This window comes from Mytilus californianus, unplaced genomic scaffold, assembly GCF_021869535.1.
Source record: "Mytilus californianus isolate M0D057914Y unplaced genomic scaffold, xbMytCali1.0.p SCAF_7, whole genome shotgun sequence".
NCBI lineage: Eukaryota > Metazoa > Mollusca > Bivalvia > Mytilida > Mytilidae > Mytilus > Mytilus californianus.
The window spans coordinates 55481881-55495911 of NW_026262723.1; the positions used below are offsets into that span (position 1 = coordinate 55481881).

Genomic DNA, 14031 nt, shown 5'->3' on the forward strand with positions numbered 1-14031 from the left:
TTGTTTTGGTAAATTGTGTAAGTGTGAATTTTATCTGTAATACGTTTATTTCAGGGACAAGTATGTGTATACGGAACCAATTTTTATTGGATGTTCTTATTTGTATCTTTTGTTATTCCATTGATTAATACACAAAACAGAAAGATTGGTATTTAAAAAGAAGAATAACCCCACCACATGTTTGCGGGGTATATGTAAGACAAAAATTAGTCATGTCGTATCATAACCATTTTGTACCCTCCATTGTGTACCCTGTCAATTTCTTACCTTGACTATTTCGTACCTCATGATATAATTATATATATGGCATTCCCTGTCTTATGGGAAAATTTATATGTCTACTATTTTGTACCTTATAGGACATTTATATATTTATGTGTCTTTCCGTTCTAAATTCAAAACTAGTATGTTTGTCATTCATGAAACCCTTTTTTCGAAAAAAGTTATTTTTAGGGATTGTTTGTAATTTCACAAATTAAAAAAAACCATAGTTAGTTTTTTGATTCGTCACAAAAAAATACAAATATATGTATTCGTGGCATTCTTTTAAATGAATATCAGCTTGTGTCCATTTTAAGTGAATATCACCTTCCGTCCTGTTTCAGTGCATTTTCTTGAAAAAACGATATAAAACAGTTGCAAAGATTTACTTTGTTGGTTAATTATCCTCATATTTAAGAGTTAGTATGATTTAAACAATAAAAGTGTTCATGTACTGCAGTATTAAAGCAATCATATATCTTTCGAAAATTTCTACTGCTGGAAGTATTTTCTACTGCTTATCTGCTTATCTGCTTATGTTAAAATATAAATAACTTAATAAATCAAATATTGTTGTTAACCTTGTTGAATGGACCAGTTATACATTAAGTATACAAACATTTAAAAAACTTATAATAGAAATGCATAAAGGATCTTTTTTTTAATTATAAATCTTTTTTTATCAAGATAGTCGATACCGATGTTAGAACTTTATTTCAGCAATTTACAAATATATGATACGAAATAGCAAGCATGTGTTTAGCCCATAAAGTACGAAATGGTTTATGCAGTTGGTCCGTAGAGTATGAAATGGTTTTGATAAAGGGTACAAAACGGTGAATGATAGGTACGAAATGGTTTTGATCATAGGTACAAAATGGTAAATGATAGGTACGAAATGGTAATTTTGTGTACAAAATGTCAAAGGTGTGAAATGGTCAAGGTACGAAATGACTAGCTACCTATAAAAGGACCATTTACTGAACCCTTAGAGGGGTTTGTTCTGTGTGTTGCTTCAGAATTGATCAAAAGTTTGAACTGAGAAATGTCAAGTCAGAAATACAAAAATTTCGAAATGGAAATGACAAATCTAAAAAACGGAATGTCCCTACCAGTCTTTCGTATGTACCAGATAATGTCAATCTATTTAATTTAATTATAGAAAGTTATACCATAACTTTATGTGAAAATTCCGAAATAGGATATCAAAACATCACCTGTCCAAAAGAGGAAACAATAAGTTGGAAAGCGATAACATATGGTGAATCTCTATGCCAGGAGACCAGCAACAGCGATATATGTCTTTCAAATATAAATACTTACTTCAATGACTATTGTCTTGGACAAAATAAGTGTACCCTTCCAGTCGACGTTTTGTCTAATAATAATTGCCGAAGACCACCAAGACGTTTTAAAGTAAATTTTGAGTGTTGTAAGTATTTTAAAACTTTAAACTAATAGTAGTTGTGAAACGCCAACTTCACAAGTAAGAGGCAAAAGATATCAAAGGGACATTCATACTCATAAGTCAAAAATAATCGCAGTGTCTGAAAACGAAAAAGACCAAAAGACAAATACAAACTGTAGCAGTACATAAAACACAACATAGAAAACTAAACACTTAGCAACATGAACCCCTACAAAATCTGGGGAAAATCTCATGTGCTTCGGTAGAGTAAGCAGATCCCGCTCCACATGTGGCACCTGTCGTGTTGATCATCTAAGTACAAACCAGGTGATAAGTCTTTTTCGGTAGGTCACATTCGGGGAAAAGAGGACGGGATTGTAGTAACGACAATTTTAACATATCCGTCGTCATCTTTGAAACAACTATTCCATAACGTTCAACAAACTGATAATGGCGTCTGTACGATTTGCGAAGGGATGATTTCAACTTCACCACTTGGAACTCTTGGTTTAATAGCTGCATTGTGCGCACCAACCTTCTATCAAGGAAGTCATGATATAAAATACAAGTCCTTGAATATCATATCAACTAGGATGTATGTACTCCGTATGCAGGAGCTGCTGAAATGTTGCTACAGAGAAATGGACAATTCATAATTGGAAAGCTGAAATCATTTCTTGTGTCGTAACGTTTTGTTTTCAACCGACCCAGATTGTCAATTTCTAGACGTAAGTCACGATATGAGGCAGACTTAACTGTATCTGTTGTATCCTTTATCTCAAGTTAGATGGGATATGTGTGTTCAACATAGTTACCAAATTTTGAATTATTTTATAAGAGAACATCATCTGTAAAGCGAAAATGAAGTTAAAGGATACTGCTTACTTTCTTTTTTCCTATATAAGCTAAGAATTTCACAACTTTTTTCTAAACTGGGCATTATTGATCTTCACATATTGCAAAGAGTCTATTCTATTCTTGATGACCTTAAGTTGACCTCTATGTGTTTCTGGTCTTTTGTGTAGTTGTCTTGCGTTCTCGTTAAGGGAATATACCACTCTTTTACTGCATTTACATTGCTGGTTCTTGCATCATTGAATTTCCCTAAACAAAATAACGAATTAAATATTATAGAAACAAATTTCACACTGAGATAAAGCGAAAAGTGAACAAAAACAAAGTTATGTTTGTTGGGATAAACATAATAAAATAACAAAAGGATGTAAAAATTACATTAAACCGGGATTTTTCTTGCAATTATAAGTGTCATTGTTAAAGCAATTAAATAATATCCTTTACTGAAACACCTGACTTGGTATCTATGAAGAGTTAATTGATATCAATTTTGTAATGAGAATCAACATATTTAATTCGAAAAAGTTTAAGATGAACTGATCTAAAGTTACCGAACGTAATTGACAGTAAGTGACATTTTGCTATTAACCAAGAACCATAACTCATAAACAGCAAAAACAAACATCGTCAATATCGAACTGTTCATCAATGTTGTCATAAGTAACACGTAGTATTGAAAACAAAGATTGGTTGAACGGTTCACAAGGTATTGCATGGAACGACATAAAGTGTCATTTTCCAATTCATCAGTGACAAATAATTCCTGAAGACATTGTCGAAAATTATCCATATGGAACTCGAATCAGTTTTGTAATCATAACAACTGATGAAAATTTGAAAATCTTTAGTTTAACCGTTCCCAAGTTATTGCGAGGGAAAATCTGCAGTCACCCACCGTGCTGACCCAATATAATAACCAGATTTTCCGTCAGAAAACTTTGCTATCATTTAATGAGCTTGCTTAGCTGCATTTATGTCTTGATTTTTTTAATATTTATGTCACCAGGATTTCTGAAAAGCTTTGTAATGGTGGAAAAATGAAAGGCATAATATTATTGTGTAATATCGATTTCAATGAACACGAAACATGTTTGTAGCATAAAAGTAATCGTCGAATGGTCAAAACAGAAATGTCTTGCAAGTTCGATTATGCATAGTAGCATCGAACAGTGGTTGTAGAAACTCACCAAAGAAGCCTATTAACCTGGTACGCCGGACGCGGGATTTGTCTACATAGAATAATCAATTCTAGCTTAATGACTGTCGTAGATATTTTGGCGTGAAGATCATTCTTCAGAGGCAATTCACGATTTGTTTACCTGACTACCTTCCCAACATTGAAAAAACATACTTTTACAAGATGTTATCATACATTTATTGACGTAGTATAATTCTACCTGCTTGAATATTTTTTCAGCAAAAACACTATTTTACATCCAGTATTGCATAGTTATATTGTGTATAACATGTATAAAGCAATCGTATTGCGAATTTTCATGTTAATATGACTTATTGATATATGATTTAAATGACATCAACATATTTTATATCTTATATAATTAATTGATTTACTTCTTTTTTTTTTCTTTTCCGTGTCTTCAGCATGGTTCTTGCGTATCAATTATCATGATAAAACTGTGCATATCTGTGCAGATTCGTTAGCAGAAGTGGGTTGTAGTCGTTGGTACCGTATTCGTATTACCAATGTCACGGAATACAATGATGCAAGTGGATGTACTAGTTTAGACACCAGTTATGTTAAAAAAAGTCTTATAACATTATGCGATGGCAAAAACATTTGCTCAGCAGATAAAACTAGGCACTCGAGTCTTTTCCATAAGAGATTCGCCAGTATTTCCTATGTGTGTAAAGGTAAGGATAATATAGCTTTTATATTGAATAAACATAATTAAACACACAGCATAACATATGAGTTAGGACTTCCGAACATTTGTTTAATCAATTGATATTATATAAAAGAATGTCTGATAAAAAGAACATAGTTTACCTTAAAACGTCAAACTTTCTTTGATCTCGGCTTCAGGTAAACTATTTTTTTTTTCTTTCAACTAGTTTCCGGTCTACTGTAGAATACATCTTTTTGTTTGGTTTTGTAATAAAACAGACGAAATACTAGTGTTGTTTTCCCTTTTTGAATTATTACCATTTTGTCATTACCGGGACTTCTCGAGCTTACTTTGCGGTATGGGTTTTGCACATTGTCAAAGACCGTAGAATGGTTTTTGCGTTCTCAATTCGTTTTGATTCAAAGTTATTGACATTAGCTATTATTGCATTTCTTCAGGGGATTTGAAATTACAGAGTTTCTTTCGCGTGTGAGTTTTATGCTTTGGTGTCATTTGAATGATATTATATATTGAAAAATCAGCAGTGATAATCTGTATCCATTTCCTTTCAGGACCAGCAAATCCTCTAGTTACAGAGACCATACGAAGCACGTCATCAGGTTATTGATTTTGTTTTTTTATTCAAACTATTTTTTTAACTGCAAATATAACATATGTTCGGAACAAACAAAATACAGAAATACTAAATTGATAAACTTAATATCCGTCCTTCAGCTTATATGATATGAATCCTTTAACACAATTTTTTTTTATTATAAAAATAATTCATCTAAATGGGTTATGTCTTTTAGTTTTTTTGCTGCAAAATACATGTGATAGACGGTTGAGAAATCGTTTTGCTCTGTTAGTTAAGAAGAGGGAAATAGTTTAAACACATTTTAATATGATCTGTTATAATGGTATAGATAAGAATAATGTATAGGGACTCTGTAGAATTTTATGACGAGAATGCAGAGTTCTTAAACTATACATTCTTTAAAAAAGATAAATTGAAGCAAAACTGAAAAAAAAAATTTAGGGGATAAAATGTGATTTTGATAGTTTAGGATGAGTTATTGGCCTTTCAGAATACAATGTTAATATGCCACTTTTTTTTAAATAACCAAATTGCAGCATTGTAAGATATGCAAACAGATATTATTTGGCAAATATCCTTTAAACATTGATTTTAGGTCGCATAAGTTTTGAACAAACAACATATTATACTAATTCTGTTTGCAATAGAAAACAATGGCCCCTGATAATGACTGACAACTTTAATTAGATGAAAGATGTATGTGAAAAATTGCAAATTCAACTTGTTTTTTTTTTAAACATAAAAGAAATTGAAATAATAACAAATCTTTGAAAGGAATCTGTACTCAAATCATTTAAAAAATATTCAATATAAAAATACTTAATGTTTACGGCATTTGTAATGTCCCATCTTTTTACATGTATGTACCACCAACAAAATAAAAATTCAGGACGATACTGATCGAAAAAAGTAGTTGAGTTCAATTTCCTAGTTGAAAACGAGTTGTGAACGCGGAATTATGAAAAAGGTTTCTTTATGCATTTGGTATCAGTTTATTTTGTTAAAAGTAGGGTTAATGGTTTTAAGTCAAAAAAAGAATGTAAGAACTCTATAGCAGTGTCCACGTTTTTCAAACGGCCATATAAGGATACTTTGCATGTCTAGTTTGTTACTTCTTATTTGATTTACCTGACAGTAGTAACTACTAGTTTCATATCAATCTCCGAAATTTTCAAAATTATCTTTACTTTTGTTGCATTTTATCTGTTTGAAATGAACTAATCCACCCCTTTTTGCAAGATAACCCTTGAATGCTAACATTAATGAATGATTAATCAATCACATAGTTATCCTTTTTGTATCACAGGATCTAGTTACACTTAACACAACACTATCTTCTATTTTTATTCATCAAACGTTTCACGGCAATAGAAAATTTGCTAAAGTGTACTAATGAAGACTTATGCAAAGACGACAACGGCGACGACGACGACGGCGACGATGGTGATGCCGATGACTTATGCAAAGACGACAACGGCGACGATGGTGATGCCGATGACGACGACGACGACGACGATGATGATGATGACGATGAGGACGACGATGACGATGACGATGATGATGATGATGACGATGACGATGATGATGACGATGACGATGATGACGATGATGATGATGACGATGACGATGACGACGGACGACAATGATGATGATGATGATGATGATGATGATGATGATGATGATGATGATGATGATGATTTTTTTTTCATACGAAACGCGCGTCTTGCGTACAAAATATTATAAGCCTGGTATTTTTATGTGATTTTTTTGGGGAGGGGGGGAGAGAGGGGAGAGAAGAGGCAGCAAATACCAATTTTCAGTTTTCTTGGCTTCACCTGATTGGGTTGGAATTAACGATTGCATGTACTCGAGACAACCACGAGACCACTATGGTGGTATATTTGAATTGACGCTTATTCGAGAAGTTATTCTTTGAAAACAAAACTATAACGTAGTGTATTTGTTTTTCTTCTGCTTTTCAATCCTGAACAAAATTTTTCTGGGAACAACATATGTAAGAGATATTGCCTTCCTTTCATGTATATAAAGTTGCTGTTTAAAATCTACTTCAAAATACAACAGCTGGTGTTTGGAATTGCATTATGCATTTCACCAGGAGGAGTACTTTTTAAAAGTTTTTTTTATCAATATACAATTAGCCTTCAATTAATACTCTTTTGTGTCATTATTGTGTCAATCACCTCTGCTGCATGTGTTACTGATGAAAGTAAGTTAAACACTTTTCTTATTCAATTGATAAGAATATTAAAAATATGATATACTGAAGGTTTTAAACTGCATAGGTCCTCATTAAAGCCGAATACAAGAGCTCTGATCGAATACAAACGCCCAAGGGTATTATCAAAACTAAAAAAAATCATATTGTGTAAAAAATGATCGATGTAAGGAAAATGCAAAGCAGAGCATGGCAGATTGATACATAAAAAATATAGATTGGTTAATGATTTCCCGGAGTGCGTCGAAGGAGCACAAATCAATCGTTTTATGGGCTAACAAATAACGAAGTATTCATTGGATTCCACTCTTCACGCATTTTTGATAAGACTGTTAACAATTTGATATAAGAAATTGGAAAGGATAGAAATTTATATACATGCTTGTTTTAATGGAAATTGGAAGTATTTCATAAGATGTATTATTAAGCGGAAATACCATCTCTTCTAAAGTATTATTGTTTTCCTAGATACTAATTTGTATTGCCATAGGTAAAACACTGCCTGAACTAAGTCTTGATGATGATCACCGAGTAAAATTGTATCACCATTCGCTCGGACAACAGCTGTACCTTTGTAGTCTAGGATGGGATGATTTCGATGCTGGAGTGCTCTGTAAATCTTTTAACATAACCTGGATTGGAAAAGCTACAGTTGTTGACAACATGCTAGATTTACAGACTGCCCCTTATTACATGCAATGTGGAGGACTTGAGACAAGTTTGTTCGATTGTAATTATACGACGGATGTTAAAGGTTGTAATATAACACAAGTAGCCGGTGCCATATGTTGTCAAGGTACATTCACGTTTGTAAACTTTGTTTACAAATATATCTTATATATCATAACTTGTGCCATAACACTGACTGTTTGATGACAGACACTTTTATATGAGACAAACAGTTGACCATTCGGTAATCGATAGCATAGCATCACTGAAATAAATAAAAAGGAAACTTAAGTTTGTCACGTAGTCATTGCGCCTTTACGGGTTCATCTTCGACCGGAACTGAAGGTCAATTTGATATATTTGAGATAAAAATTAATGTTTTCTTCTTATTGGTGAATTTCTACACCAAGACACGTGGTTTAAACCATTAAAGCAAATTCAATTGTATGTAAAACACAAAACGTCCTTCAGTTTTTGGAATGTTCAAAGCACAAAATGGTTGATTGGTGTTTGCTAGCCGATAGAATGTAACCGTTAGCAATTAGTTTTTTTCAGAAGATCTATCATAAAATCGTACGTATTTATATCGTTCTTAATATGCATGTAATATTTGCTGTTAAATGTTTAGCAACCACAGATCAATCAATCGTTTTATAACTTATTTTTTTAGTTTCATATCTCAAATGTGTATTGGGAAAATATTCTATTGCAGAATTCATTAGGTATGTTTCTTTTTTTGCTATAGGTACAGACAAACCAGGGGAATGTTTCATGAATTTATCTCCTAATCAAGTGTCTTTCGAATTCTCAACCTTAGGTATGCAATACGTTAAATCTCATAGTGTTACCTACACATGAGTGTAAAGGACGAGTTCGAGATATATTCGAGACGATGTTAAACCTTAGGTTTAAATTTTAGCAATGTTCCAGTTATAGTTCGGGTTGCATGCATGTGTTTAAAAGTATACGTTCACAACAAGAAAAACGCCTGAATGTGTTTTTTTTTTTTTTTTATTTTACACAGAAGCCAAACATATCATAATCTTTCAGTTCAAGATCTTAAAAATTGATGAATATCAAAGTCGAAATCATATAAACAAAAACAAGAACCTTCAATAGAAATTATTAAAATTCCAATATAATATTGAAAGACATAATTTATAGGTTATCTTTTGTTTTTTGTGATTTATCATTATTATTCTATTTTGAGAATATTTTTCTTGAAACTGTTATGTTTGTTTTTATTGTTGTTAATAATAGGAAAAAAGGAAAAATAAGTAGTATTTACGATAGAGTCCTTGTGTGATCTTTGACAAAACATTTCTTTGTCGTCTAAATAGATTATTTTCATACCCATACTTAATTTTATAATCGGTAAATATTATGATCTTTGTCAAAGGTTAACTATAATATAGTTATAGTACTTCAGTTGGAATAAAGAGAAAGAAATATGTTCACCAGATGTGTCATCTTTAAGGATTTGTATGTTCCTGATTATCAGGCTGATGATATAACAAACTTCATCAAATATTCAAAATACTAAAGGGTAATGTACGCACATAGCAAATCTGAAGAAGCCGAAGAGGTATACCGATAAATAATGAAAGATGTAAACGAAGAATATGTAAAACTGTAGCTAGGGACGAAATAATATTCCTGCATTGTCATATGTCACAGTGCGTGAACGCTATCCTACAAAACAAGGGATAAATGTCGAAATCTTGGATAAGCAAAACTGAAAACATGTCAAATTCTGACGAATTGAGGAATACAAATTTTATTACGGTTTAAGTTCGTGGATACAAATAAACTCAAATGTGACAAAAATTAAGCTTATACCTTTGAAATATTTTCTATTTTATAATCTATCATTAATTTTGATTTAATATGAGCCTTTCCACTATAAGAATCAAATCAAAACCTTTATCAATGGACGGCATATATTTCAGGACTTGCTGTAGGAATACCCGCGGCCTGTATTGCAGTGGTCTGCATCATCGTAGTCATTGTGTTCATCCGGCGAAGGTATGAACCAAACATGTCATAATTTGATTAAAAGTTTTTTTTTTTTTTTTTTTTTTAAATCATTCTTTATGGCATCGGAGTATTCAAGTTACAACTTACCACAAGCACATGACACATAGAAAAACTTTATCATTTACATTATTCCCTACAGTGTAGAATGACGTGATCAATATGCTGTCGTTCAACCACAAATTGGTCATCAAAAATGTAAAAAAAATGACTTGAAAAACTAAATTTGAATGTGTTGAGCGAAATTGTTGTCCATTTCATGAATAATAACCACTTATTGTTAACAACCCAAGATTTACTTGTAAACTATCGACACTACACCATGAAGGGCGATTAAATTCCAAAGAGATTTCCAACTCCCATTAAACAACAATAGTTTTTATAATACTTTTTCAAGTATCAATTTATTTTAAAAAAAAATCATATTGTCAGTAACGAGGCACACATAAGTATTTCATATTCAGATAAAATATATCCATATGTTCTCTAAGTCAAATCGAACACTGTCGAAGGTGCTTTAAATCTGTTGAAATGTTATCATATATTTTTTTTTTAAATCGAGCTTTCTCGTGACCGACTTACAATAGTTACCTGGGCATTCGAACACCACACACACAGTGGCCAAATTTCATTATGATCATATCTTCCACTTCGCTCCGTAAGATATTTTGTCGCTCATGTAAGATTAGATAACACCAAACAAGGGTTCAGGTTGAAAAGACTTTTTATGAAAATATTTTATTAACCAATCAATTCGAATGACACTCTTACACTTTGATTACAATTTTCCCAGCAAACATATATTAAGGAGTTTACATACACATTTTGCCGTTATAATGATTAAATATTTTATATCTCAATCAAGATTAAAACGCTGAGTTGTGAACTGTTTTCAATCAGGTCGGTGCATAAAACAGGTCCGCGTTACATAAGTAAGATCGTTGAATTTTCAGACTCCTGCAAAAATCACAGTTTACGCGGTGCTTTTTTGATAGTGTAAATTAAATAAATACTGAAGGTATTTTGTACTTTTATATGATGTTAAAAGGCCACTGAACCGATCATGTCATAAAATGTCTTCATATCTTTCACGACTATCTATCACACATACAGTTGCAATAGCCTGCCATATGGACAGACATATTTTAACAAATGATTCCCATTACAGATCTATGGAAAGTAATTGTGACAAAAAAAATAGAAATTCTCTGACAAGAAATGGAGAAGAGAGTAGAATTCAAGAGACTGAGTCATATGAATATACAAATGTTGCTTCAAGATTATCTGATCACACGTACGACCCGCTTGAATCTACAGAACTGAACTGCAAGTCGAAAGACCGTAAATTTCAGAACGAACATAAAGAATCTCTAACAAGTAAATCGGATGTGAGTAGAATAAGAGAGACTGGTTTCGATGAATGTCCAAATGTTGCTTCGGGATTATCTGACCACACGTACGACCCGCTTGAATCTGCAGAATTGCATTGCAAGCCTATAGATAGTAATTTTCAGAATGAAAATAAAGAATCTCTCGCAGGAAATGAAGAAAAGAGTAAAATTTCAGAGAATTGTTTCTATGAAAGTACAAGCGTTACTTCGAGATTATCTGACCACACTTACGACCCGATAGAATCAGCAGAATACTACAACATGACAAATGTATCTGTTTCCTCTGCAAAATGATATCATGGTAATGAACAGGTTTTGTGCATGGATCTCCTAACAAAAAGTGTACCTTTTCGATTCACATGTAAAAAGTAAATATGTGATATTTGGGATTGAACAGAATTGTGCATGCAATAAGAAGTCGTTGAATTGCATCTAAATGTCGAAAAATATACAAATGTGACCTTGAAACTCTCGAGGATACAGTCAATTCCATATGTGTGGATTAGGTCTAAATGTAAAGAACGGACGTAGAATGAGGCAAACATTTTTTTTTATTTACTTTAACTTACGATTTTCCGAAAATATGCCCTCATAATTTTGTTTTATAACTGTGAGCTACACATATCATGTATTTGATATTCAGATGCAGTTCAACAAGTTGTAAATACATGAATAATTTCAATAGAATTTAAAATACATCCCTATTACGTATACTCTATCCCTTGATTTTGTTTTACATTCAACGATTAGATCAGTCCAAACATTCAACTAGTGTGCTTATACATATGTTTTCACTTTTTGCTTCATGTTCATTTTGGTGAAGCTTTATCACCGTGACATTGCTTTGAAAATGGCATTGCTCAATTGTTTAATTGTTCAAATAGTTTCAATTATGACAATACTGCCAGTAATTTTGGTGCTTTAATAATAACTGATTTTGTGGAGGTCAGTAGTCTTTTCTTTAAGAGATAACTACAATATGTCATGTACATTGACCATCTATGCCGACTACTACGATGTATCAAAAATTACTTATAATTGATATACTTCTGAGTAACTAGCACAGTCAATTCATACAAATAACAACATTTTGAAGATTTTCTCTTTTTGTCTATTTTCATTCCGAAATACTGAAATTAAATTTAATATATAATTTGTTTTCTTTTTAGACTTACAACATGCAATTATATACACCATTATTCATTGTTTTAACATACTTGTTGTTTTTGTTAGCTTTTTATGTGCTTTGTGTGGTTCTGATCACTTCAGCCATTTGCAATCCATTTGTATAGCTTGTCCGCTTATGTTGTGCTGTTGAACCACTGTCCAAGGTTACGGGAAAGTTGGGAGCCAACAAACATGTTAGACACGCCATATTCTTTATGTTCCTGTCCCGAGTCAAGAGCCTGTAATTCAGCGGTTGACGTTTATTCCTGTATATCATTTTTTTTTCTGTTTATTGTGTTATACCTAAATAAAGTTAGCCTACTCTTTTGATTTTTTTTACATTTGTCATGTCGGTGCCTTTTATAGCTTTTTCAGCTTGTTATGCGGTTTGGACATTTACATGCACATAACATGTAAAATGTACATAAAATTGAGAATGGAAATTGGGAATGTGTCAAAGAGACAACAACCCGACCAAAGAGCAGAAAACAGCCCAAGGACACCAATGGGTCTTCAACACAGCGAGAAAATTCCGCACCCGTAGGCAGGCTTCAGCTGGCCCCTTAACAACAATGTGTACTAGTTCAGTGAAAATGGACGTCACACTAAACTCCGAAACATATAAATGAACTAAAATTTAAAAACATACTGACTTGGGACAAGCGCAAAAATGCAGTGGGGTTAAACATGTTTTGTGATACCTCAACCCTCCCGCTATACCTCTAGCCAATGTAGAATAAACAAACACACAGCAATACGCAAAGAAAATGTACATTAAAATCCTTATCTCTTCATCTTTATTTTGTTTGATTGTTTATGTTTGTTTTGTTCCTTTTAATCCTACTACATCAATTTATCCACCAAGCAAACGTAATATACTGATAAATACAGCTTTGGCCTGACTACATACTTGCACTTTTCATATCTGTTTGTAGACATCAAGTTGCGCATTGGTGTATTTATTATTTTCTCCTATTATACAACGGATATTTTAAACTATCCTAATAACTGTTCATTTCATTGTCATGGTATATCTGTAAATTAAAATACAAAAAAAAAGCGACAGCTGACAATTTACCTCAATTTGTCACGTTTTTTTTTTTTTTTTTTTTTTTTAACATAAAGTGACTTTACGTTTGATCAACCAAAATGTATTGGCATTCCAACCAAACTTTTAAAGGGATAGCAACATGGTGTTTATAAATAGAATTCTGCATCAAAAACCATTAATGACTATTCGAACACTTTTATTCTGCTGCTTTACACAAATTTGGAATATCATAAAGGCATCAAATTTTTTTTTAATTTTCTTTCTATTGGGTACCTGCAACAAAAAGAAAAACAACCATTGTAGTTAAACACATACAGATTTACCAATATAGATCTGAGTTATACCGCTTTGTCAGACAAATGTTAATCTAAATAACAAAAAACTGACGACAAATGGAAAATCACATCTTTGTTTGATTTTCGTCGCCTCAATCCGCCTCAACATATATTTACAAAAACTTCAAAGACTGTAAAAACATGAAACAATATTTATCCTGAATAATGCGTTCTTGTAA

At 32.3% G+C, this 14031-nt stretch overlaps 1 protein-coding gene across 1 annotated transcript; it reads left to right on the forward strand.

The window, feature by feature from the left end:
* Positions 1-7241: 7241 nt before the first annotated feature.
* On the forward strand, positions 7242-13577 carry LOC127708960 (uncharacterized). The gene is made up of 4 exons (XM_052214176.1): positions 7242-8001; positions 8620-8691; positions 9824-9899; positions 11077-13577. Exons 1-4 carry the CDS (start codon positions 7869-7871, stop codon positions 11591-11593), a joined length of 798 nt encoding a protein of 265 aa, XP_052070136.1. The 5' UTR covers positions 7242-7868; the 3' UTR covers positions 11594-13577.
* Positions 13578-14031: the final 454 nt, after the last annotated feature.